Genomic DNA, 26,675 nt, shown 5'->3' with positions numbered 1-26,675 from the left:
CCCATCCAAGGTCAGAGAAAAGCTGTATCCTTGGAAGTTTAATACAAGCCTGGAGTGACCAGTATTAATTTTTAGAATCCTTGTGGGCCCCAACCTTCTGCACTTGAAGTGCCAGAGTGGGGAATCAGCCTTGACACCTGCTCTTTTCAAGATACCAACACATTTTCTACCCTCTAGTGTATTGGCTGATTTTAGTGAGATTTTTGTTTTTGTTAGAATCTCAGCCACTTAATTCTTATTTTTGCTCAAAACTCTTGAAAGAATACAATCCAGTCCTGGGAACTTGTTTATAGTATAAATTATATTCCAGCACCTCTTCAAATTTTGAAGCTCTTTTGCTTGAGATTCAATCAGTATCATTCACTTAGTTTGTAGAGATGCTGAAGTACCACATGCGAATTGGATAAATCTTGCCTGGATTTCATAAAATGCAATTCAAGTCTAACTTTGGGAGAGCAGAAAGCCAGTATCACTTGCAGGACACTAAAGCCAGGGACTTGCTCAAATCCCCTCGATGCAGAAGATAATGCCAATTGTCACCCTCTTTCATATCTTTTTTTTTTTTTTTTTTTTTTTTTTTTATAAAAGGGAAGTGTAAGTTATGGTGAGCCACTCTGGAAATATCAAGGGTATGTCAAAAAAAAACATGGCGCACAGTCTCACAGACTGAGTCAATTAACTCAGACTTGCAGGGCTCAGGCTGTGTGGTTAAAATTGCAGTGTGGATGTTTGGGCTCAGGCTGGAGCCCAGGGGCTCTAAGCTGCACGGTCACGTGGCCATCCAGGAGTGAATGAAGTGCTGTGCACTTGATTAGCATGGCATGTCTATGTTTAGGTGCCCCTTCCTCCTCCTGCCCTGCAGCCACGTTACTCCTGCCCTCTGCCTTGGAGCCCCTGGCCAGCTGCTCCTGGGACCCTCCTGCTTGCTGTGCAGAATGTGGGAGGGGGTGGGGGGGAAGGTGCTGATGTTAGGGTGTCCCCCTACCCATCTCCACAGAGCAGGGGAAGGGCGACAGGGCTCAGGAGCAGGAGAGCTGAGCTGCTGCGGTCTGAGCGCCTTAAAGAGACAGCGCATGTCTCTCAGACTTCTCCAGCAGCCAGCACACACAGTCTCTGCCTCTGATTCTCTCTCTCTCTCTCTCTCTCTCTCACACACACACACACACACACACACACACACACACACACACGAGTCTCTTTTACATTCACCTCCCAAGACATACTTGTGGTGGTGGTGTTACTTCTCAGTACTTCCTGCAACACACAGATTTTCTCAGTAATTTTATTCTTTCAAAGTGCTGTTATTTCAGTTTTTTGACTGGTCTATTCATTTCATAATTTTATTTCGCTCTTGTGCTTAAATTTAATTCTTTGAGTAGTGAGTTCTAAAATGCCTAACCTGTGCTGGCTGGAGTAATTATCCCTATGGTAACTTTTTTTATATATAGGTTTTTTGTTTCTACCGGTGACACACATCTGCACATTACCTCAATATTGGTGCACATAAAATTAGAGGGAACATTTTCTGAGACCTCCCTAGGAGGGAGGGTTTCCTCAATATGGACACCACTATCCTGCCTTTTACTCAGAGGGTGAAAGGGCTTGAGGGTACCCCACAGGGAGGAATTCCCAAGTGCTCTTTCCTGGGTTCAAGGGGTTATTTGGGTGGTGGCAGCGTTTACGAAGCCAAGGTCAGAGAAAAGCTGTAACCGTGGGAGTTTAATACAAGCCTGGAATGGCAAGTATTAATTTTTTAAATCCTTGTGGGCCCCCACCTTCCGCTCTCTGAGTGACAGAATGGGGATTCAGCCTTGACATCAAACAAGCTATTTGTCTTCACTTTCAAGGCCTTCATGGCCTATCCCAACCCAACCTATCATCTCTTGTTCATTATCGAGATGTTGACTCCGCATCATCAACTGGCCTATGATACCTGCCTCCATCACCCACTTGACTGGAAGGAGGACTGCCCACACTTTGTTATTCAAGTTCATAGCCAAGTGTCATGTTAAATCATAGGCTCCTTCTGGATAGCCACTGGCCAGGAACAGTTAGCAAGAACATGGCAACCTTTACTTTCACATGTGTACCTCAGCACCATTATCCATGTGTTCCACATAGAGCATCTTTTGGTAATGTAGTCTATGTGGGATATACCTTAAAATCACCTTGTTCAGCCAGTGCAGAATGTAGCTGCCTGCTTAAATGGCATTTCATGCTCGGAACGCATTACACCTGTATCTATAAAAAGAACAGGAGTACTTGTGGCACCTTAGAGACTAACAAATTTGTTAGTCTCTAAGGTGCCACAAGTACTCCTGTTCTTTTTGCGGATACAGACTAACACGGCTGCTACTCTGAAACCTGTATCTATGTAATCTATATATGCTTCAAGTTTGGCTTCCAGGTTAAATTTAAGGTGTTGGTTTGACCTGTAAAGATCTAACTGATATAGAGCCCTGCCTATATCAGAAACCACCGTTCTCCCCACATGCAATACCACAGCAACTGAGATCAGCTGAGGTGCTTGAGCAAACAGTCCCAAGTTTAAACAAGAGGATGTTAGCAGTGGGGCATTAACAAGGACCCTAGACTCAAGCTTATTTCCATATGGTCTGACAGAGCCTGGATACAAAGCCATACAAAAACAAGGCAATCCATTCTTTCCTGAAGATTTGGAGTTTTTGTTTGCTTCAGGGATGGGTGGGGGTATTTTATTTGTGGTGGACAGTGTCATCTGAAGAATATCAAGTGTGTGGAAGGGGTGAACATTAATGGGAATGGATTGGTGAGTTTTATTTATGGATGTTAATCCAACATAAATTTTGTAAATATTTTTAATTTTTAGTGCCAAAAGCTCAGGATAGCTGTATATTAATCAAACTTAAGAGTTCAGACTCTAAAATAGCAAGATCTTCTAGTTTCAGGATATAAAGGGCCACCAACCTCATTAAGCAATTTTCTTCCTCAGTGGGAAAAACAGGAAACAGAGTCCCAACTGCTAATGTATATTGCTGTACTCCTGCAAACTCAGCAAGGGCACTAAAAAAGCCAAGTTGCATTCTTATTTCATTACTAAGCTCTGCAACTCGCTTGTCTTGGTGCTTTCTATAGTGCCCCCCACCACCATATCTAAGCACTGCTTTATCTTAGCTCACCATTGATGGCATGTGAGGCCCAACAGAAGCCAGCTGTCCCTTCCATAGCTCCTGCTGCAAAGGCAGTATAAAAGAGAACCCAAAGCTTGGTTTTGTTGGTAGAGTGAGAAGATACTAGTTGAAGAACAGGCTTTATGTTGGGGAGAGGGTCCCAGAACCCGGGCTCCAGCCCGAGCGTCCACACTGCAATTTTAGAGCCCTGCAGCCTGAGCCCCATGAGCCCAAGTCAACTGACTTAATTGTTTTATTGCAGTGTACTTATACCCTAAGATAATGGTCCCCAAACTTGTCAGGGTCATGTCCCCACCTTATTCCATCACATCCCCACTCCCCACACCCACGGGGACTGGGGGAGTGGGGCTGTGGCTGCCAGGGCAGAGGGGGACTGGACACGGACAGGAGTAAGGAGGCCAAGGCTAGGGCCGCAACTGGGGGTGGGGCTGGGAGCAGGACGAGGGCTGGGAACAGAACTGTGGCCAGGGGCCAGGCCGGGAGTGGAGCCGCAGCCAGGCTGCGATGGGGGCAGCAGCCAGGCTCATGGCTGAGTGCGGAGCCAGGGATGGGGCCAAAGCAGAGCTGGGGGCAAGGCTCGGTGGCGCTCTCTTCTCATCCCCCCCCCCCCCCAAACATTCCTCTGTGCCCCATTAGGGGGGGCACACCCCACAGTTTGGGGATCTCTGCCCTAAGACATTTTGGAGCACTAGCAGACAGGAATTGAAAGTGTGTTTTAGATGACTAAGAATGCTGCATAGTAGTAACCTAAAAGAGCACCCCAACAGTGTTTGGGTTTGAGTGCCATAATTGGGCACACTTTTGCTATCTGTAATATAAACGCATTACAGACATGTAACCAAAAGACAGACAAATTTATTTAATGTTCTGCTGATCAGAATAATCATGTTGCTTTTCATCAGGTATGCTGGCTGCACACACAGTACCTAACACATTGCATTTAATATAAGCTTTTTCCAAGCAATATGAACTCATTTGTTTACAGATGTCATTAGATTTACTACAATTGCTGGTTTGTTCCTACTATCAAACACTGATTTAAAAATGATCAACTTACTAATTGGTTTCTTTGGGGAAGAGGGGAAATTATAAGACTAAAAGGTGACAAAACGAAAGATATAGGATTGACCAGATCTTTATTATATGAAAAGTATAAAAAGATGTTATACACATGCACAGTATACCAAATTTAATTTAAAATTAAAATAGAATTATGAACCATTAAGTCAAAACACAAAAGCTGAATTGGTTTAAATGGCTGAAACTCCAGGAAACTATGATTTCAATGCCAATGCCTTTTAGGAAAAAAATAAGACAGCATTCCTTAAGCATAGACCATGTAATTCAAAATTGACAGGACATGTGAAACACAAATACATCTTTGTTCCTAAGGTGTAATTAACCTCACAGCACAAGGAGTCTTATTTCAAGCTAGCAATCACTTTATCTTTCAGTCAGCAGCCCATAATAATACTATCTAACAACTAATTTTCAAGGGGATATTGAAATGTAAAGCTTAACAAATTATCCCCAACTCAAAACTGCAAATTGTATTGAAAATAAATGTTTCACAGCAAGAAAACTTTTCAAATCTTCCCTTCTACCATATAGACATGATAATTAAGAATCAAAATTTGACCTCGCAGCATATAACCTACTTTAGATTTAAAATTTATCTTTTTTAAAAAAATGATACTGAAAACTCAAGCAAATATGGTTCAGTAATATTTCTGTTCCACTGAAGAAGCAATCGAGCAATGAACAACTAAGTCAAAAACAAAACAAATATTTGTTTCATTATGTTGAAGATTTTCATTCCAAATTTTCCAATTGGAAAATAAAATTAAAATCAATTTTTTCTCTGCTGAAGAGGTTGACAAAAAACATTTTCAGATAGCAATTTTTTTTTTTTTCCAAACAATTACTTCCTACCAGCACTCCATCTAAAGGTGCTATCAGACAACAGGAACTAAAATATATTTGAAATCTTATTAAATACTTTGGAGTTTTGCTGTCCATAGGATCCATTAGCCCACCCAATCTATGGAGTGATGGCTGTAGTTTTACAATAGACAAGGGTTTTCAGGATTTTGTTTTTTATTAAAGGTTTGCAGAAAGCATTCAAAATTTGTGCAAATGCCATAAATTTGCATTATTCACATTTTTTCATGCCCTCAAAACTTTCATATATTGGATGACCAGCCATATTTTGCTGGATTTGGTACTGTGATTCTTACAACTCTTTTCATCCAAACTGTCTCAGCAATAGCCTAACAGAATCAGTCCCTATGCCTGTCGGGCAGAGCAGATGGAATGTGATGGGACAAGAAAATAAGGCAAGAGTTTTGAAAAAAAAGAAAAATCCTAGATGTTCAATCAACATGCTCAGGAGCATTTTTTTTAATTCCCTCTAACCGCTGCCCTCCGCTTCCCAAGCTAAGCAAGGACAGTGGGCCAGATTTTAAAGGTATTTATGCACTTAACTCCCATTGAAATCAATAGAAAATATTTTTACATCAGAAATTGTGCTTCCCCCAGTCATTCCATCCCTACCTTCCCCTTATTCAAACAACTGAAGTGATTCTTCTCAAACTTTCAAAAAAATTCCCATTCACATACAGTAGTAACTCCTCACTTAACATCGTCCAGGTTAATGTCATTTCGTTGATCTATTCGAGAACATGCTCGTTACGCAATGCTCCCTTATAACATTGTTTGGCAGCCGCCTGCTTTGTCCACTACTTGAAGGAAGAGCAGCCCCTTGGAGCTAGCTGATGAGGGCTTGAAACCAGGGTGGGCCTGCAGCCCCCCTAAGTTCCCTGTGCAGCAGACTATCAAGTGCCAGGCAGTTCAGGTGTCCTTACCCCCACTGCCTTAGAGCTGCTCCCAGGAGCCTCTTGCTTGCTGTGCAGGGGGCGGAGGGGAAGAGGAGTGCTGATGTCAGGGTGTCCCCCTCCCTCAACTCCTGCATCCCATCTCTACAGAGCCGGAGATGATGACACTACAGGGCTCAGGACAGAGGGAGCTTTCTGGCAGCAGCTGCTGTCTCAGCTTGCTGATCTACTTAAAAAGGCAGTGTACTTAGAGTGGGGTCAGCGTACTTAAAGGGGCAATGCATGTCTCTCTCTCTCTCTCACACACACACACACACACACACACACACACACACACACACACACACACACACACACACTGTGTCTCTGTCTCACACACACATGCATACACACCCCCAGCACCTTGGAAAGTGGAGGGAGTGGTGTGCTCCAGTGGGATAGCGTGGGTTCATCATCCCGTTTAGTTTCCGCAGGGAATGTTTGCAACCATTGCCATGCCTCTATTGTGTCTCCTCCCTCCATTCGTGCTGCCTTATAGAGTATGAGGCTACATTAACAACAATGTATTAACCCTTGAGGGCTCAGCCGAGTGCTAGTTCATCATTTAGCAGCAAGGCATTCCCTGGGAAATATCCCACCCTCTGACTCCACCACCACAACCAAGCTTCACAATCATCATTGCCATGTATAGTATTAAATTGTTTGTTTAAAAGATACTGTGTGTGTGTGTGAGAGATTATTTATGTGTGTGTGTGTGTGTGTGTGAGTGTGTGTGTGTGTGTGTGTGTGAGTGTGTGTGTGTGAGAGAGAGAGAGAGAGAGATTATTTATGTGTGTGTGTGTTTTGTCTGGCAAAAAAAATTTCCCTGGAACCTAACCCCCCCCTACCCCCATTTACATTAATTCTTATGGGGAAATTGGATTCTCTTAACATCGTTTCACTTAAAGTAGCATTTTTCAGGAATATAACTACAATGTTAAGCGAGGAGTTACTGTACAGAAAACAGGCAGGGAAATCTTTGTTCCAGGGGAATGTTCCATAAAAGTAGCAGCATATGAAATTATAATGGTCTCTCTTTTGCAGCCTTAATTGAGCAATTACCAGTGACCATCATAATACAGTACTCTTCCCAAACACTTAAGTTAGAGGTTAATACATTTCCTAAACATAGTCCCCCTTACATGTTTGAGTTAAGTGATCTTCTGAGCTTTGATTTTTCCAATGTATTGCACCAGAGACATTTCTACAGATTACTCCAGTGGACGGAGTTCTGACAAGTCAAAAGCTGAATTTAATCATGTAACATGCTGTACCTCTAGGCATAACGATGAAGAACTACTGAGAGATAGCCACGTAAAATCAAGTTTTCAAACTTACATGTTTTCAAGTATACTAGTTATTTTGCAAGTCCTAATGTATTAAAGCTAAATTTAATAAAGAGAGTGGGATCCTTTTTAACACATTCAACATAGGTATAGCCACATTAGATGAATGGTCCATCAGCGGTCCATTTAGTCGAGCACACTATTTCTAACAGTGGTCACTTACCTGCTGTTAAGAGAGGGGTACAAAAAATCCCAGTAATGGCTAGTTATCAAATAACCTGTTAGGAAGTTTCTTCCTAATTCTTGGCATTTAGGTGTTGATTTTGGATGAAGCATAAAGATTTATTTTTTATTCTAATGTACTTCTTTATGCTCTCTTTATGTAAAGAGAATAACAATCGTATGTCCTTTTAAGATTCTTATTAAGCTCTTGGCCTCAGTGATAGCTAGCAACACTAAATTCCACATATTAATTATGCATGCCTTAAAATGTATTTCCTTTTACCCATTTCAGATTTGTTGCCTTTCAATTTCATTGATCGTCTGGTTTTATTCCTATTATGAGAAAGGGTAAACAGAGTACCCATTTTACGTTCGCTATACCAGTGGCTCTCAACCCTTCCAGACTACTTCACCTCTTTCAGGAGTCTGATTTGTCTTGTGTACCCCAAGTTTCACCCCACTTAAAAACTACTTGCTAACAAAATCAGCACACTATTACTGAAAAATTGCTTTCTCATTTTTACCACATAATTATGAAATAAATCAATTGGAATATAAATATTGTACTTGCATTTCAGTGTATAGTATACAGAACAGTATAAACAACTCCTTCTCTGTATGAATTTAAAAACAGCAAAATAGAGGCTCAAATTAAATGTATATCCTCCTCCCCCCACCCCCACCCCCAGCTCAAAAAAAAATAGAGGACCAAAAACATGCCACGCTTTCTGCTTGGAACTTAATTTCTCTCACTCCCTAGACCAGGACTAGTCCCACTGTCTATTGTATATTTGAATATTTGTGAAACCAGTTTAAGAATAAATGAACACTTTTAAAGACTGATATGCTGTTCTAATAAACAGGTATGTTTTGGTTTTGAAGTGAAATCAGATGGAAAATTTGCTGTGAATAATTCCAATACTACAGAGTACTGTACTAATGAAAACATACAATGTTGGGTGAGTGAGTTCAGCTGTTGTATAGCTTGAGGTTGAATTTCATAAATCTGGCATTTCTGCTAGTCTGTAATGTATCAGGTCACTCACTTCACATGTTGACATTCCTGTTTTTCAGAAATCAAAAAGGGTTCGCTTTCTGGGTAATCTCAGTTTACTGGAAGTGACAGGCGGAGACTGGGGTCCAGCTCTGCAATATAACCTTGTTTCCTTTTCTCCCCCCACCCCACCATGGAATACAGGAGCATGAGTATGATGATGTCAGGAAACTTGAAACTTTCATGACCTCAAGAGAATTAAAGTAATTAAATTAGCTCTTCTCCCCCCTCTAGTTTAAAGGCACAGGGAGCTTTAATCTGAAATGCAATATTTTGTTTTTCATATTTACTTGCAAATTTGTGGCATAAAAAAAGGACTCCTGACCTTTATATCTGAGAATCAGAGCTAGCCAGTTTATTTCATATAAAGAATGTTTAAGCTAGACTTCAATAAGGCCTTTTACATGGAAATTTTACAAGGGTAGAGCTATCTTCTCTTCATTCTCTTTATTCAGTGAGCTTTTTATAATGCTGCAAAGAACTTCCTGCTCTTTCTGATTAGATTTTGCCTTTGAATTGTGAAATGACAGTCTGAGGGCATGTCTACACTTAAACTGCTACAGGGGCATAGAGAGGGGTCCTCTGGTTAACGTAGATAATCTACCTTCCCAAGAATTCTTCCATCAACCTAGCATTGTCTACACTGGGGGTTGGTTTGGCATAGTTACATCTCTCAGGAGTGTGGATATTTCACACCCCTGAGACACATAGCTGTGCCTATGTGAGTTCCTAGTGTAGACCAGCCCTTAGGCTTTTAGACACTTAGACGAGGTGTACTTAATGTGTGTTAAACTGCTCAAAGTAAGTGGCATATTGGTTAAATGTTTTTTGCAACATTACATTTTCATAAATAAAGTATCTGTTTTTTCATTCATGTCTTAACCAAATATTATCTTAGGTAAAAAATACATCCCATTCTTGATGCATTACTTTTTAGTGTTGGAAGATTGGAAAGGTTGAGCAGGGTAGATTTTAGGAATGCAGTTTATACAATTTCTGTAAGCCAGCAGTAGAAACTGAGAACAATTTAGACAATTTCAGGGTAATAAAAATATTCAAGTTCACATCTATCATTCTAGATTCTCCCAAGCTGCATTTACTTCTTTTCATGTGAGATGGCAAACAAGAACGATTTGTCTTTATTCTACTTTGATTTAGTCCTGAAATTGGACCTCTAATCTTATATATTTAATCATGGGCCAAAATGAACATTCTCTGTGAAGTCTGGCATATTTTCTTCTTATGCTTTTTTAAACACGGTCATGCTCTTGCACAGGAGCTTTGTTTGGAGACAAGGACAAAGATTTCCAAAAGTGAATAGTGATTTTTAGATGCCTCAATTTTGGTGTGTCCAATTTGCGAAACCTTAAAGAGGCCTGATTTTGAGAAAGTGCAAAGCCCTCATGCACACTGCCAATGCCATGGGTAAGATTTTTGTGCTGTGCCTCTTGGGTGGCTATCTGACACTGCACATTTTTCACAGGACATTAGAGACATGGTGAAATCCTGACTATATTGAAAACAAGAGTTTTGCCATTTACTTGGAGCCAGGATTTTACCCTTGATGTATTAACTTCAGTACAGGCAGCAGAGTTCTGGGAGTCATTACTTTTTAAATGTATTGTCACCTGTAACCTCATCAATTTATTTCCTCCCTCGTTGTTATACTTCTCTCTTTTATTGGCCTGACTGCAGCCTCTTGTGGCACATCTTTTAGGAGAGGACATCTTTGTCTGAGCCCTTTTGGCCATAAAATGTAACTGGAATGTTAAGCGTCCATCTGTTATTTACCCTGCTCTACCTTTCCTTAGTTTGTGAGGTATTATCCTCTTGGGTAATTTCCCACAAATCTTCCCAAAGTAAAAGTCCATGATTAAAAAAATTGTTAGAAATAAAGTTTGTTAAAAATAGAGAGAAAGAGTTTAAAATAAGTTGTGCATAACATATCTAATCTGAAAATTTAGCAAAGCTCAGCTGGATAGGCTCACTGTAATTTAGTTAAAGCGGAAAGAAAAGAAATCGCATATATTCCTTGAAATGAATGTCTATTCTTTAACCCTCTTTGGACAGAGCAGCCTCAGATTCCCTCTCCTTTCTGTGTCTGAGATTTCTCTCTCTCATTCTTCCAGGACCTGTTTTTTCAAGATTTCCAGCCCATTTATCATGGGTGTTTCTAAAGTTCATCATTATCCCTAGCACCTCTTGCAAACGTTGTTTTTGTTTGTTATCATACCAGACAACTCCTCAAATAGTCCTTAGCGGGTAGCTCTACAACTTGTCTGCAACTGTATCAGTCCTCCGAGCCCCATGGTCAAGGTCTATTGTGGAAAAGGTCTGTAAGGATTGTTAATTAACTTCATTTCAAATGGTTAATTTATTGACCATGTAGACAGATTCTAACCTGTCAGGTGAGATAGTCAGCCTCTGTCTACATTTTAAAATGTAGCTTATAGGCTTTCATAATTCAATTTTAACATACTAACTTACTCCATATTAAATATCATTTGATTGATACCACCAAATTCTCTTATAGGCACATTCCTGGCCATGACTGAGTGAGGGTTGTGGGCACTGCTATTTAAAACCTGTTGGTGTAAATAAGAGAATGGACAGGAACAGAGAGGAAGCCTTTTTTCCCTACATCTGTTAATTACTTCCACAGGGGAATCTGTTACACTCTCATGCCAGTTTTCTATTTCACCAATAATTAAACTCAATAATAGGTCAGCTTCATCTCTAGAAAATATACACTTGTGTGTGTGTGTTTAATGCTATGGAATATTCCAATCTTAAAAGCCTTTCAAGAAGAAACAACTCTGAACATATAGTGTTTAGTTCTGTTTCCTGTGAGAGTGACACCTGTAGGAGAAAACTGCTTGATGCAGATTCTCAAATGGACAGTAGCAGATACTTAATTTAAATGTAAATAATAATCTCCCTTTTTGAGTCGAATATTTTGTATGAGATGATGAAGGTAATTCCAGCCATTTTGATCCTAAACACTTAGATAGTGCTAAAACTTTAGAAATTATAGTTACCCATTGAGACCATTTAATTTTATTAAAAATTAGGCAACTAATTATATATTCCATTAGAAAAATAATTAGTTTCTGCTTTAGAAGAATATACATTTATTGTCTAGCACAGATCATAGGCCTTTATCAGTAAATATTAGCTTAGTAGCTAGCAAAGTCTCCTTGTTGATATTGACTTATGGGCAGAGTTATCTTTATTTACATAACTGCACTTTATGAAATGCATGTGCCTTCTGACTGCATATTGATAGAAGAGTGCCTTGCAATATAAATTCATACCTTTCCAGGAATGTCTTTAAAAGTGTGCATTTATTCTTAAACTGGTTTTATAAATACTCAAATATACAATAGACAGGGGGATTAGTCCTGGTCTAGGGAGTGAGAAAAATCAAGTTCCAAGCAGAAAGTATGTGGCATGTTTTTGGTCCTCTTACTTCTTTTGAGGGGGGGAGGAGTATACATTTAAATTGAGCCTCTATTATGGCGTTTTTAAATTTTCCATGCAATTAGCACGTCACACTTCTGACTGTTCCTTTTCATTTCCACTTAACTAGGTTCCTCATTTTTGTATAGTTCCCCTTTTTGAAGCTAAATGCTACTGTGGTGGGCTTCTTTGGTATTTCCCCCCACACCTCCAAAAGGGTGTTAAATTGAATTACATTATGATCAGTACTACCAAAAGGTTCAGCTATACTCACCTCTTGGACCAGATCCTGTGCTCCATTTAGGACTATATCAGCAATTACCTCTCACCTTGTGGATTCCAGGACTAGCTTCTTCAAGAAGCAGTCATTAATAGTGTCTACAAATATTATCTCTGAATCCTGTCCGGAGGTGACAAGAACCCAGTCAATATAGGGATAGGCCTGCATCAAATGCACAAACAGGCCATCTATCCACAAGGCATGCTGCACTGAGTGCTAGAAATCACTGGTTCTCAACCTTTTTTTAACCCGGGACCCCTAAACTTACATAGACAAACCTGCAGACCCCCAACCAGAGAGGGTGTGTGGGGGGAGGCACTCCCTTCCCAAACCCCCCTGCCCAGGGCTGAAGCCAATCCTTGGTGGGCCCCCTGAAATCTAATCCAAGTGGCCCACAAACCCCCAGTTGAGAACCAGTGCAATAAACTGCTGGACTTCTGCCTGCGTTATTTGTACTCTTTCGGGGCGGGGGGGGGGGGGGGAGAAGAGGGTTGTTCGTTCCTTTTTTGTTTGCTTGCTTTTGGGGGGAGGGGAGAGGTATTTATTGCCCTAAGTTTAGAGAATGTTAGGTGTGTGTCTGGTTCTCATGTTCCCTCTCTAAACTCCTTCACAAAACTCCCATTTGCTGCTCCTGGTTGCTTGCTCCTTTGCTAGCTTAGGAGCTGTCTTTTTAAGGCCCTGCTCGCCCTGAGTGGCAATATGCCCACTCCCACACCCCCCAAATTTCTGCACAAGGTTGTATTTGAATTTACAGTGCAATGGGTGTGCTCAGGTTCAACAGCCTTGTGCCACACAGCTTCTATGAGTCATGACTGGCTAGCAAACCTTTTGGGCATTTTGTCTGCACATGCGTAGTGAAATCCATTTGGCACGTGCCAATCTAGAGCTAAATTCTTTCAAATAATGTTTTCAATGTTTCTCCCCTAAAGGGCAAGTGAGAATGTCATGCATTAGCTGGGGTAAATGTTGAGAGATTGAGACCATTTTGGGCATGATCAAAACCATGGTTTGATCCCTAGCTCTGTGCAAAAAACATTGATAGACTCCTGCAAACTTAAGAAAAGATGGGGGTTTCTTTGGGATGCAGTGGGGTCTGTATCTCGGGAATCAATGGATCAAATGACCCCAGATTTGGATCACTAACCTACCTTCATGAGGCACACCAAATTTCAAAGCAATCAGCGTAAACATGCGGACTTTATAGCATTTAGAGACGTCGACCTTTAAACAGAAAGGCGTTCTTAACCTTAACAGCAGAACTAGAGCTCTACTATAATAAAACTTTTTTCCATCTACATCTTCTGATATTGTGATAAAGAACTGAAAGCCCCTTATCTACACTAGCCTTTTCCCTAGAATTTCTCACAATTGCTGCCACTAGTTCAGATCCACCACAATCACCATGGGAGCTGTAAAGAAGATGAGGCACTGATGTTATGAGCACTGTCATCTAAACATCTAAACTCTTGTTTAACATCCTGGGGCTTGACCAAACAAGGAGAGCATATATGTCATGATTTTTTTTTTTTAAATATAACAATTTTTTTAAATTATTTTATTGAAATCATTTTATTTAAACTGATTTTACATTTACGTGATGTTAGCTCTTCGTTTTCTTCCCATTTTATTGATAAAATGGATATTTTGTATTTGATTTTTTAGTTTCCTAATTGTTGGTAGAATTTTTAGATTTTACATAGAAATTTTTTCTACTAAGTTGCATACTTAAAATGTTCATCTGTACAGTAAAAGATAATTCTAGAGTCTCATTAACATACTTAGTCAAACACAACACAAATTAATAAGCAAATAGCCCAGGATATATTTACAACCAGCACCACCTATCAATATATTGAACTTCCGCAATTTAAGAAGCTAAAATGTTTCAACAAGACTATACTCATCTCTCAGGGTTTGCAGTTCTGAAGTCAGTCAATTAGGTGCCTAAATATGGACACAGGGGCCCATATAAATGTCTATTTTTGTACATTTTGGCTCTTTTTATAAATTAGTTCACAATAAATTTGTGAACATACTGAAAATCTAAGTAACGGTAGGTGTCTGGAACGTGGAAGCAATTAAGTTTTGAAGTGACAAAAATTTTATGCTACTAAGAGAAAAGTTAATTTTTAGCTCCTGCTGCTGCAAAAACTTACACACATGCTTAACTTTAAGCATGAACAGCCCTACTGAAGTCAATGAGACGATTCATGTGACCTGCTAAGCGTTAGTGAGATAGGAGCCTTAATTGTCAGTATTTTGTCTGCTGCTTATCACACTGTTATAGTGGCATTTTAAAAATAAAGAATGGCATTTATAGATTAGATCATTTTAAATTTTATCTGAAGCTGCAGTAGCACAAATTTTCAAATTAGTTTTACAAAGCTTCAACCTGATATAAATCAATGATAAAAAAGTCAAGTTATTTAATTTATGTAAACACTCCACCCCATAAATGCCTTTTCTTCCCCTTGATGATATCACCTAATAACTTCCACACCATTTTTGCAAACTGCATGAGTTACCAGTTTAAAAAAAAAAACATGGAGGAAAAGATCTTAGTACTTCTAATCAACTCATACTGGTCATGGAGACCTTGGTCCAATATCTTGTAAATAAAAATATTTAGCATTAAAATGGAAGATTTAAAGTAACAAATCATTAGGAATCTTTTCCACCAACAAAATTTTACCCATTTAGCGCTCCAACTGACTGCATGCAACTTGAAAGGTTGGGTCTTCAGTAGCATGGCAGCACCAAGCAGCTGATAGGCTTTCTACTTGGAAAAGTTTCCAAAACGAGAATGTAGTGAATAATTTGTAGGACATGGTTTGCTTTAGTGCAGTGGTCCCCAAACTTTTTCAATTGTGCCCCCACAACCGGTTCGCTGCCTCCCCCCAGTGGGATGGAGGTGTGAATGGGGCAGGACAGAGGAGGGGGAGCCACACTCAGAGCAAGACAGGGACACCATCAGTATTTCTCTCACCAGAGCCGCCCCTGAATGCTCTTCCAGGTGAGCAGCAGCTGCTGCTCTTCCCACTGGGGGTGCCAACTTTCTATCTGCTGAAAACTGGACACCCTGCCCTGCAAGGCCCAACCCCTTGCCCTACCTCTTTCTCTAAGGCCCCACCCCCAGTCCCACCTCTTCCCCAGGCCCCACCTGCTGCTCACTCCTCCCCCGTTGCTCGCTCCCCCCGTCCCAGGATTCACTTGCCACCTGCTGAGCCTGCCTCCCAAGCTCTCATCCACCTCAGCTCTCGTCCACTCATGCCCCTTCTCTATCTACGCTATACTGATCACATCTTCATCATCTGGACCCATGGGAAGGAGACTCTGGAAGAATTCCACCACGATTTCAACAGCTTCCACCCCACCATCAACCTCAGCCTGGACAAATCTACACGGGAGGTCCACTTCCTAGACACCATGGTATAAATAAGTGGTGGTCATGTTAACACCACCCTATACCAAAAACCCACCGACCGCTACGCCTACCTTTATGCCTCCAGCTTCCATCCCGGACAAACCACACGATCCATCGTCTACAGCCAAGCGCTGAGGTACAACTGCATTTGCTCCAACCCCTCAGACAGAGACCAAAACCTACAAGATCTTTACCAAGCATTCTCAAAACTACAATACCCACACGAGGAAATAAGGAAACAAATCAACAGAGCCAGAAGTGTACCCAGAAGCCTCCTGCTGCAAGACAAGCCCAAGAAAGAAACCAACAGAACTCCACTGGCCATCACCTACAGTCCTCAGCTTAAACCTCTCCAACGCATCATCAGTGATCTACAATCCATCCTGGACAATGATCTCTCGCTTTCACAGCCCTTGGGAGGCAGGCCAGTCCTCGCCCACAAACAACCCGGCAACCTTAAGCATATTCCCACCAGCAACCACACACCGCATCATAGTAACTCTAACTCAGGAACCAATCCATGCAACTAACCTCGATGCCAACTCTGCCCACATATCTACACCAGCGACACCATCACAGGACCTAACTAGATCAGCCATAACATCACCAGTTCATTCACCTGCACGTCCACCAATGTAATATACGCCATCATGTGCCAGCAATGCCCCTCTGCTATGTACATCGGCCAAACAGGACAGTCCCTACGTAAAAGGATAAATGCGTCAGATACTAGGAATGGCAATATTCAAAAACCTGTAGGAGAACACTTCAATCTCCCTGGACACCCAATAGCAGATTTAAAGGTAGCCATCCTGCAGCAAAAAAACTTCAGGCCCAGACATCAAAGAGAAACTGCTGAGCTTCAGTTCATTTGCAAATCTGACACCATCAGCTCAGGATTAAACACAGACTGTGAATGGCTAGCCAACTACAAAAGCAGTTTTTCCTCCCTTGGTGTTCACACCTCAACTGCTAGAAGAGGGCCTCATCCTCCCTGATTGAACTAACCTTGTTATCTCTAAACTGATTCTTGCCTGCATATTTATACCTGCCTCTGGAAATTTCCACTACATGCATCTGACGAAGTGAGCATTCACCCATGAAAGCTTATGCTCCAATACGTCTGTTAGTCTATAAGGTGCCACAGGACTCTGTCGCTAGTAACAGTCAAAGCAATCTAAAACTCAGAAACTGAGAATTAAATGATATTTTACAAAGCTTTTCTAAGCAGACAGATCTTATTCAGCACTGCATATAATATTAATGCATGCAAAGTATGTATCAGCAGCAACACCTTACTTTAGTTATTGATATTTTCTACGCCATATAGATGGTATAAGGCATCTGTTTCTAATGTTGGCAGATCATTAAATGTGTGACATTATGATGTAGGGGAAACATTTACATTTAATAATATTTATAAAATGTATCTGTGATAAATGAAGGGGAGGGAGAAGCTTCCTTTTATGGACACCTAGCCAGCCAGCTAGCTATAAAATCCCTCTTGGTAGCTGTTCTCTACTTGCTTTCCCTGTAAAGGGTTAAAAAGTCTGACTGCATGCATAGGTAAAAGGAAGTGAGTGGGCACCTGGCCAAAAGAGCCAATGGGAAGGCTAGAACTTTTAAAAATTGAAACAAGACTCCCCCTTTGTCTGTCTGTTGTTGTTCTCCAGAGAGAGGAGAGGCAGAGCAGGAACAGGGCTGAACTATGCTGTAGGAAGCTTTAAACTAGGTATGAAAAATCATCAAATCATACCTAGGAATTGCTTATCTGAAACCCCAAATATGTAAGTAAATCAGGGAATGTCTAGGAAGACATGATTAGGGTTATTTCTTTTATTTCTTATTGGCTTGTAGACTCCTCTGTGCTAACCCCCAAGTGCCTTTGTTTTCCTGGTAACCATTAAGCTGGACCTCAAGAAGGTTATTCTTGATGTTAAATTTTTGTAAGTGGGTTTTTTTAAATCTAGCAAAAGCCTAAGTTCCAGATGTATTTTCTTTCTTTTTGTTTTTAATAAAATTGACCTTTTTTAAGAACAGGTTTGGGGTGGGAGGTTGTATCCTCAGAGGTTTGTGCATATGTTGTTTAATTAGCTGGTGGCAACAGCTGATTTCCTTTGTTTTTCTTTCTTGGCTCTTCCCCCAAAGGGGGGGGGGGAGGGCTTGAGGGTACCCCACAGGAAGGAATTCCCAAGTGCACCTTTGTCAGTTCTCAAAAGGGGGTTTTTGCATTTGGGTGGTGGCAGCATCTACCCATCCAAGATCAGAGAGAAGCTGTAACCTTGGATGTTTAATACAAGCCAGGAGTGGCCAGTATTAAGTTTTAGAATCCTTCCGGGCCCCCACCTTCTGCACTCATAGTGCCAAAGTGGGGAATCAGCCTTGAGAGTATCACTTACAATTTACCACTCCTTTCAAAGCCTATATATTCACAGCATGTAGCCAGCCTGGCTTTACATGTAGAAGGTTCTGAAAAATACCCCCCCCCCCCCCTTTTTTTTTTTTTAAGTTAAAAACTCAAGCATAGTATCTGTAGAATTTGTCATATACAGGGTACACAATGTAGTGTAGCATAAGTGTTTTATTAGCAATCACTGAACTGCATTACTCACCTGCAGTTTTGCCATTTGTAAGTAATAGTTATTCCAAACTCATTTCAATAAAAAAAAATGTATATTACACCTCACCATTTTTTAAACATATGAAGTGCATCCCAGCACAGATAGCAACATAAAACTCCTATACATCACATAAGACCAACCTACCCAACTTTAATTATTTTAATATTATTATTTGTACTACATTAGTGTGTAGGGAGCCCTTACTATCTAAATAAACAATATAGTCAAAAGGTGGGAGAAAGGAAGTATTATTCCCATTTTACAGATGGGGATCTAAGGCATAGGTAAATTAAGTCACTTGCCCAAGGTCAGAGGAAATTGTAGCAGAGCCGAAATTAAACTCCAATCTTTTGTGTCCAAGTCCAATACTTCAACACCACCACCACTATCCTTGTTCTCTCAAAGGCTAGGGCTTTAAGCAAGATCTCAGCTCCAGACTCAATTTCACTTACCACTAAAAAATGTATAAGTGATATTTTGTCACATATGCATTTCTAACAGAAGAATATTGATTGTGGGTGGAAACATTTAAGACAGCAGGGTTGCTGACTGTGGGTGTGTGGGTTGAAAATGTTTGTGTGGTACACGTTTGTATTACAATGGCCTCATCCAGAGTGGAAAGATTTGTTTATGCCAATGCTTACAAACTTTTTAAAATATACCTTTACGAGTGCAAAACAAACAAACAAAAAAATCTGTCTGCAGCATTTCTAAGTTTATTAAAGGTGATATGGTCACAGAACCTCCACGCTAGATCACTGGAATTTTCAAAAAGGTACAAAGGGGAGAACAAGGACCGGACATTTTAAAAGGTGTTTTGAATTCTCTTTGTTTCTCACTCTATTAACTTTACCTATTCATAATCATTGCACTGAAAATGAGAACAGACATGCCACATAGTGTAAATGATCTGGTGTAGAACTCAGCAAAATCAAATACCACTACTCAGTCAAAAGAGGCTAAATTATAATTATTTTAGATAAAATTATCGGGATTGCTTTTAATGTCATTTCCAAAAACATATAGGAATTTTATAAAAAAAACCACTTCCCATTTCAGGGATACTATGGAAGCCACTGCTGTAAGATGGAGAAAAATCAGTTGTTTATTTCCACCGTTACTGATCTTTCACAATACCACACAATAATGTAATAAAGACAATGTCTGAATATAAATGGCAACAAACAGCAGCTCTGGGAGATGCTGTAGCACCAGTCAGGATGAAATCATTACCCTGAGCCATTTGTTCGAAGAAGAAAAAATTGTCAGAAAAGCTGGCAAGCAGATCATTAGAGAAATGAAGGAAAATTGCTGGATGGCCAATTTTTTCTCCTTAAATTGCTTCGGCTTCTTTTTCTTTTGTTTTTGAAATCTGATTTGCTGTTGTGAAGTAATTATAAGCCTCTTTCATGTAGTGTATATAGTTTGCATAAAGCTACATTGTCTATAAAAATAATAGAATCAGACATTACTGAGGCCTCAGCTATAAATAGGGCCCTACCAAATTCACGGTCCATTGTGGTCAATTTCACGATCATAGGATTTTAAAAATAATAAATGTCATGATTTCGGGTATTTAAATTTAAAATTTCAGTGTTGTAATTGTAGGGGTCCTGTGGGGGGGGCTGCGGTAGTGCTACCCTTACTTCTGCACTGCTGCTGTCAGCGGCGCTGCCTTCAGAGTTGGGCAGCTGGAGAGCGGCAGCTGCTGGCCAGGAGGCCCAGCTCTGAAGGCAGACCCGCCACCAGCAGCAGCGCAGAAGGATGGCATAGTATGGTATTGCCACCCTTACTTCTGAGCTGCTGCCTGCAGAATTAGGCCCTCAGTCAGCAGCTACCACTCTCTGGCCACCCAGCTCTGAAGGCAGCAGCGCATACGAAAGGGTGGCATGGTATGGTATTGCCACCCTTACTTCTGCGCTGCTGCTGGCGGTACGCCACCTTCAGAGCTGGGTGCCTGGCCACCAGCCGCCGCTCTCCGGCCACCCAGCTCTGAAGGCAGTGCAGAAGTAAGGGTGGCAATACCATGGCACCCCTAAAATAACCTTGCAACCTCCCTCCCCCCGCAACTCCCTTTTGGGTCAGAATTACCAATTTGAGAAATGCTGATCTCTCCTGTGAAATCTGTATAGTTTAGGATAAAAGCACACAAAAGACCAGATTTCATGGTCTGTGATGCGTTTTTCATGGCTGTGAATTTGTAAGACTGAAAACTCCAACAGCTTAGACTGGCCCAGGTTTCAAGGATGAAACCTGTGTACTATGAACTACAATATCTAGTGGGGTGAGAAAAACTGCTTAATCTAGGTGTTGCCCAGTTTAACAGAGATGAGAGTTTAGATTGCGTGCTTATATTTTATTTTATGTTGGTAACCACTCTTACTTTTTAACCTATCACTTATATAATCACTTAAAATCTATCTTTTGTAGTCAATAAACTTGTTTTACTGTTCATCTTTACCAGCGAGTTTGCCTGAAGTGTTTGATAAATCTGCTCACATTTACAAAGGCTGGTGGATATCCCACTTTCCATTGATGAAGTGGTAAACCAATTAATAAGCTTGGATTACTCGTCTTGAACAGTGCAAGACAGTATATTCCTGAGGTACAAGTCTAGGAGCTGGGGGGGATTCGGCTGGTGCCTCTCTATGTGATTCATGAGTGGCTCTGGGAGCATTCATGCAATCTAGCTGGGTATGGGACTCCCCATGCGGTTGTGCTGAGTGATAACAGCGCCTGGAGAGGTTTGCTATTTGTCACTAGCAAAGCATTGTGAGAGACAGCCCAGGCTGGAGAGTTAAGGGGGCAAAGTGGTCCCACAGTCCCAGGCTGCACCCCGGGGTCCCGTCACATGCACATCAACATTGTCATGCAGTCAATTACAGGACTCACCTGCTACTGTAAGCTTTGCTGTTCTGCTTACAATGGTCCCAAGGCTTTCCACGGTTGCCACACACTGATAATATCCTTCGTCAGGTTTATTGTGTTTGGAATGCACCACACTGTTTATTAATAAAGATCCATCTGGTAGCAGCTGGCGCCGGTCATCTGACACCAAATTTAGGAAAGTCCCATCTTTCTTCCATTCAATTTTTGGAGAAGGCTCACAGTAAGCTGAACAGTTCAGTATGATAAAAGCCCCTCGAACTGATAACGTGTCCATTGGCTCCACCAGAAAATAAAACGGAGTGAAGGTTCTCACGGTGGACCCTATAAAACATAAGTAAAATCTGGAAATGTTTGTTTACCCTTCCATAGTTATTAATATAAGGAAACGTTTCTTACAGGGAACAGAAAAATATTAGAATATCTAGTGTGCCATACTACTCATAACTCTTACAGTAGTAAATGTGTTTCTTAAAAGAAAAGATACAAAGTCAAAAGCGCTAGCCTGACTAACTTGGGATCAAGATAAAAAGAATCAGGAAGGGCCATCAAGAACAACTATATGTCCAAGTTACTTTCTACTAAGCCCTATGACAGAACAGAAAAAAATTCAACATACTGACATGCTATAAGAATAACTAAGCTTGGCCTATAAAATCAGTTTTGCCCTCATCCTGCCCAGAATCCCACAATAACTATTTTAATAGGGGAAGAAGTTGTATTACACTGGATAAAATTTTTGCCCAGGGCTTGTTTTTAAGAAGTTGTAAACGTTATCTCCTTTGTTAACAAAGCTATTTTTGGCATAGTTTTTTCTTCTCTTAAAACACTTCTTATTCCTTTTAAGCTCTCTAGCTATAAATAGCTATTTCTGCATTTTAAAACATGAACATTTTGCCACCCTATCTTTTTGCTAAAACCCTTAATCAATTTGAGTAGTCTTATTTGGCTGACGTCCCATTTTTCTATTGAAAATTCAAACTGTTTCTTAACGGAAGACAGTCAATCTGAAATCTAGTTAAATTCAGTTTTTGTAGCATCGTTTTCTAGTTAAAGTGTTTATATTTGGCTGCAAATATAAAAGTTATAAAAATATAAAAGTTCAGCTGCTCTTTTGAAGAAAAAGAAATCTTAGTCCTTAACGTGACAATCTAATTACTGGTATCTCTCTAAAATAACTTTTAGTAAGTTTTGGTTTTATAACGCTGTTGGACTGGAGTTATAAATTACTTCAGAGTTGCATGTTGTGGGCAGAGTGTATCGATTTGTGTCATGGCCAACTCTAAATAGTTAACACATTTTATTTACTTTAATTCTATAGAAGGTAAAAAAAAAATTTTTTACAGCAGAATTAAATGTCTTTTGTCTTATAGATTCCAGATAGTTTATAATATTATAAATAATGTGTTTTACAACTTTGATCAGTTCACTACTTCAAAGAGGTCTAAATAACAAGTTTCAAGATTTATCAAGAGTATTATCTTCCAGATCCAAACTGACATTCACCATTTAAAAATGCACTCTGTAACTGAATGAAATATTTGATTAATGGCTAAGTGCTATTTGAGTATATTTATAGGAACAAGATGGTATTGTCTTTCAGGACATTTTTCCTTGGCCTTTTGTGATATATGGATACCAGCGAGAGCAGTCTGATGTCTTATTTGCAATAGTATGAAATAAAAACATTAAGAAATTAGACTTCAAGGGACAAGAGTGTCTGCTTTTTGGGTAATTATTTGTAATCCAATTCTGAGTCTAACATATCATGTGGTACCATCGTACAGTTTTTTACTCCTACATTAAAGTGTAAACATGATTACCTGTCCATTTTTAATTATTCTCAAATAAACTTCTTTAATTGATATTCATATTCTATTGCACGGGTTTTAATTACTATATTCCTAGTGTAGTCAGCAAGGTAGAGAGAAGGACTGTGTATCACTTTCTTTTATCATAGCTTCATCATCACTGCCAGAGAAAACTCATCAAAGAAGCAAGAAATTATTTTGGGAGGGAACAGAGACTGATAACCAAATCAGGATCTCTTAATAAAACAGTTATTATAATGTTGGTTTGGTGGCAAGAGCAGTCATAAGATTTTCAGAGCAGCTAATAAGAAAGAATGATAGGGTGCCCTAACTATTTGTTTGACCATGAAGGTGCTTCTCCCCCTCCACTTAGGAACTGGAAATAGGATATGTCACACATAATAAATCACACTGCTGGTATCATACTAATATAATTTAAAATACCACCACCAGAGCCTTTAACCACAAAATAAGAGGGTATAATATAAAATGTGGCAACTTGGTTCAGAAGCACTACTAACACAGAACACTGAAGTTTATTTCCATACCTAGCTGGGGAACAAATTGAGGAATCTGACGAGGCTTCTAAGAAACCAAGAGCATCCATCTGTCGGCTGAAGACAAGACAACAATGCCAAACTGAGACAAAGGCCTGGTCTACACTACGACTTTAATTCAGATTTATCAGCGTTAATTCGAATTTACCCTGCAACCGTCCACACAACGACACTATTTATTTCGAAATAAAGGGCGCTTTAAACCGATTTCTGTACTCCACCCCGACGAGCGGAGTAGCGCCAAAATCGATTTTAACATTTCGAATTAGGGATAGTGTGGCCGCAATTGAATGGTATTGGCCTCCGGGAGCTATCCCACAGTGCATCATTGTGACCGCTCTGGACAGCAATCTAAACTCAGATGCACTGGCCAGGTACACAGGAAAAGCCCCGCGAACATTTGAATTTCATTTCCTGTTTGCCCAGCGTGGAGAGCACAGGTGACCACAGATAGCTCATCAGCACAGGTAACCATGCAGGCCGATAATCGAAAAAGAGCACCAGCATGGACCGTACGGGAGGTACTGGATCTGATCGCTATACGGGGAGAGGATTCAGTGCTTGCAGAACTTCGTTCTAAAAGACGAAATGCCAAAACTTTTGAAAAAATCTCCAAGGGCATGATGGAGAGACGCCACAATAGGGACTCAGATCACTGCCGCGTGAAAGTCAAGGAGCTCAGACAAGCCTATCAAAAAACAAAGGAGACAAAGGGTCGCTCTGGGTCAGAGCCGCAGACATGCCGCTTCTACGCCGAGCTGCATGCAATTCTAGGGGGGGCCGCCACCACTACCCCACCTGTGATCGTGGATTCCGGGTCGGGGATAGTCTCATCAGCTACACCTGAGGATTCTGCCGATGGGGGAGAGGAGGAGGATGAGCTTGCAGAGAGCACACAGCACTCCGTTCTCCCCAACAGCCAGGATCTTTTTCTCAGCCTGACTGAAGTACCCTCACAACCCTCCCAAGCCAGCATCCAAGACCATGACCACATGGAAGGGACCTCAGGTGAGTTTACCTTTTAAAATATAAAACTTGTTTTAAAAGCAAACGGTTTTTAATGATTACTTTGCCCTGAGGACTTGGGATGCATTCGCGGTCAGTTCAGCTACTGGAAAAGTCTGTTAACGTGTCTGGGGATGGAGCGGAAATCCTCCAGGGACATCTCCATGAAGCTCTCCTGGAGGTACTCCAAAAGCCTTGCCACAAGGTTTCTGGGCAGTGCAGCCTTATTCCGTCCTCCATGGTAGGACACTTGACCACGCCATGCTTGCAGCAAGTAATCTGGTATCATTGCCTGACAAAGCCTGGCAGCGTATGGTCCCGGTGTTTGCTGGCATTCAAGCAACATCCGTTCTTTATCTTGTTGTGTAATCCTCAGGAGAGTGATATCACTCATGGTAACCTGGTTGAAATACGGGAACTTAATTAAGGGGACAGAGGTGGCCGTTCCTACTGGGCTGTTTGCCTGTGGCTGAAAATAAATCCTTCCCTGCAGTTAGCCAAGCGCAGATGGGAAATTGGCCCTGAGCTTTTCGCGTTTGGCTAGCAGGGATCTTCCCTGTTACCAGCCACGCGGTGGGGGGAGGGGTACCGTGATCATCCCAGAGAATTTATGGCGGGAGGGGGGCGGCGGCGGGGGGGTGGTGGTTAGTTTGGTTCCTGCAGGGATCTTCCCTGATACCAGCCAGGCAGTGGGGGGGAGGGGTACAGCGATCATCCCAGAGAATTCATGGCGGGAGGGGGGGTGGGTTAGTTTGTTTTCTGCTGCTGTTGAATGTTAACAGAAAAACCGCAGCACTCTACAGGCTTTGCTTGGTATGTGGGAAAGGAGGGCGCAGAAGCCATAAGACAATGGCTTACCATGGCCGCATGCAAGCCGAATTCTGTTGCCCGGACCTGTGATCTCTAGCAGCAAAGCCACAGGCACTCAGTATTAAGAGGCAAAATGCGACCTTGCACAGAAATCACATGTGCTATGTAATGTGAATAGTGTTGGTTAGAGTATAAGCATTGATCTGCAAAATGTATCTTTTTAAACAATTCTCTCTTTTTTCCCCTCCCTACAGCAGCTGCAAATTCCTCAAGCCTCCCTCCTCCATCCCGAAGGCTATCACAGATAAGGCGTCGTAAAAAGAAGACGCGAGACGAGATGTTTGCAGAAATTATGGAATCCAGCCGCAGTGACAGAGCTCATCTGAATGAGTGGAAGGAAACGGTTTCAAAGTATAGGAAAGAAGCCAGTGAACGTGAGGACAGGAGGGACCAACGTGAGGACAGGAGGGACCAACGTGAGGACAGGAGGGACGCTCGAGATGAGAGGTGGCGGCAGGAAGATCAGAGGAGGCAGGATGCAACGCTGGGGCTGCTGCGTGAGCAAACAGACATGCTCCAGCGTCTGGTGAAGCTTCAGGAACGGCTGCAGGAAAACAGAGTGCCACTGCAGCCCCTGTACCCCCCTCCCCATGTTCCATATCCTCCTCACCCAGACGTGTAAGAACGCGGTGGGGGAGGCTCCGTACACCTTCCCATTCCACCCCAGTGGACAGCCCAAGCAAAAGGCTGTCATTTTTTTTAACCTTTTTTTAGTGGCCTTTTCCTTCCCACCAATCCTCCTCCCAAATCCCACCCGGGTTCCCTCCCCCTTTTTCTAAACTATTAATAAAGAATAAATGATTTTTAAATGATAGTGACTTTATTTGATTTGAAAGCAAGCTGGGGGAAGGGGGAGGGTGGGTTCCTTACAGAAAATGAGTCAATAAAGGGGGCAGGTTTTCATGAAGGAGAAACAAACAGATATTTCACACTGTAGCCTGGCCAGTCATGAAACTGGTTTTCAAAGCTTCTCTGATGCACAGCGCTTCCTGGTGTGCTCTTCTAATCGCCCTGGTGTCTGGCTGCGCGTAATCACCAGCCAGGTGATTTGCCTCCGCCTCCCACCCCGCCATAAAGGTCTCCCCCTTACTTTCACAGAGATTGTGGAGCACGCAGCAAGCAGAAATAACAATGGGGAGATTTCTTTGGCTGAGGTC

General features: G+C 41.4%; 1 protein-coding gene across 11 annotated transcripts in view; it reads right to left on the bottom strand.

Moving 5' to 3' along the window:
• NEO1 (neogenin 1) overlaps positions 1–26,675 on the bottom strand; it is a 553,038-nt gene that overhangs the window by 306,035 nt on the left and 220,328 nt on the right. For all 11 annotated transcript variants that reach the window (XM_054041102.1, XM_054041112.1, XM_054041104.1 and 8 more), the window contains exon 2: positions 21,282–21,599. In XM_054041102.1, the coding sequence (XP_053897077.1) occupies positions 21,282–21,599 (318 nt within the window). The remainder of the gene's footprint in view (positions 1–21,281; positions 21,600–26,675) is intronic.

The sequence above is a fragment of the Malaclemys terrapin genome, chromosome 10, assembly GCF_027887155.1.
Source record: "Malaclemys terrapin pileata isolate rMalTer1 chromosome 10, rMalTer1.hap1, whole genome shotgun sequence".
Lineage (NCBI taxonomy): Eukaryota > Metazoa > Chordata > Testudines > Emydidae > Malaclemys > Malaclemys terrapin.
The sequence above is the reverse complement of the archived record's forward strand: the minus strand, read 5'-3'. Positions and strand labels throughout refer to the sequence as shown.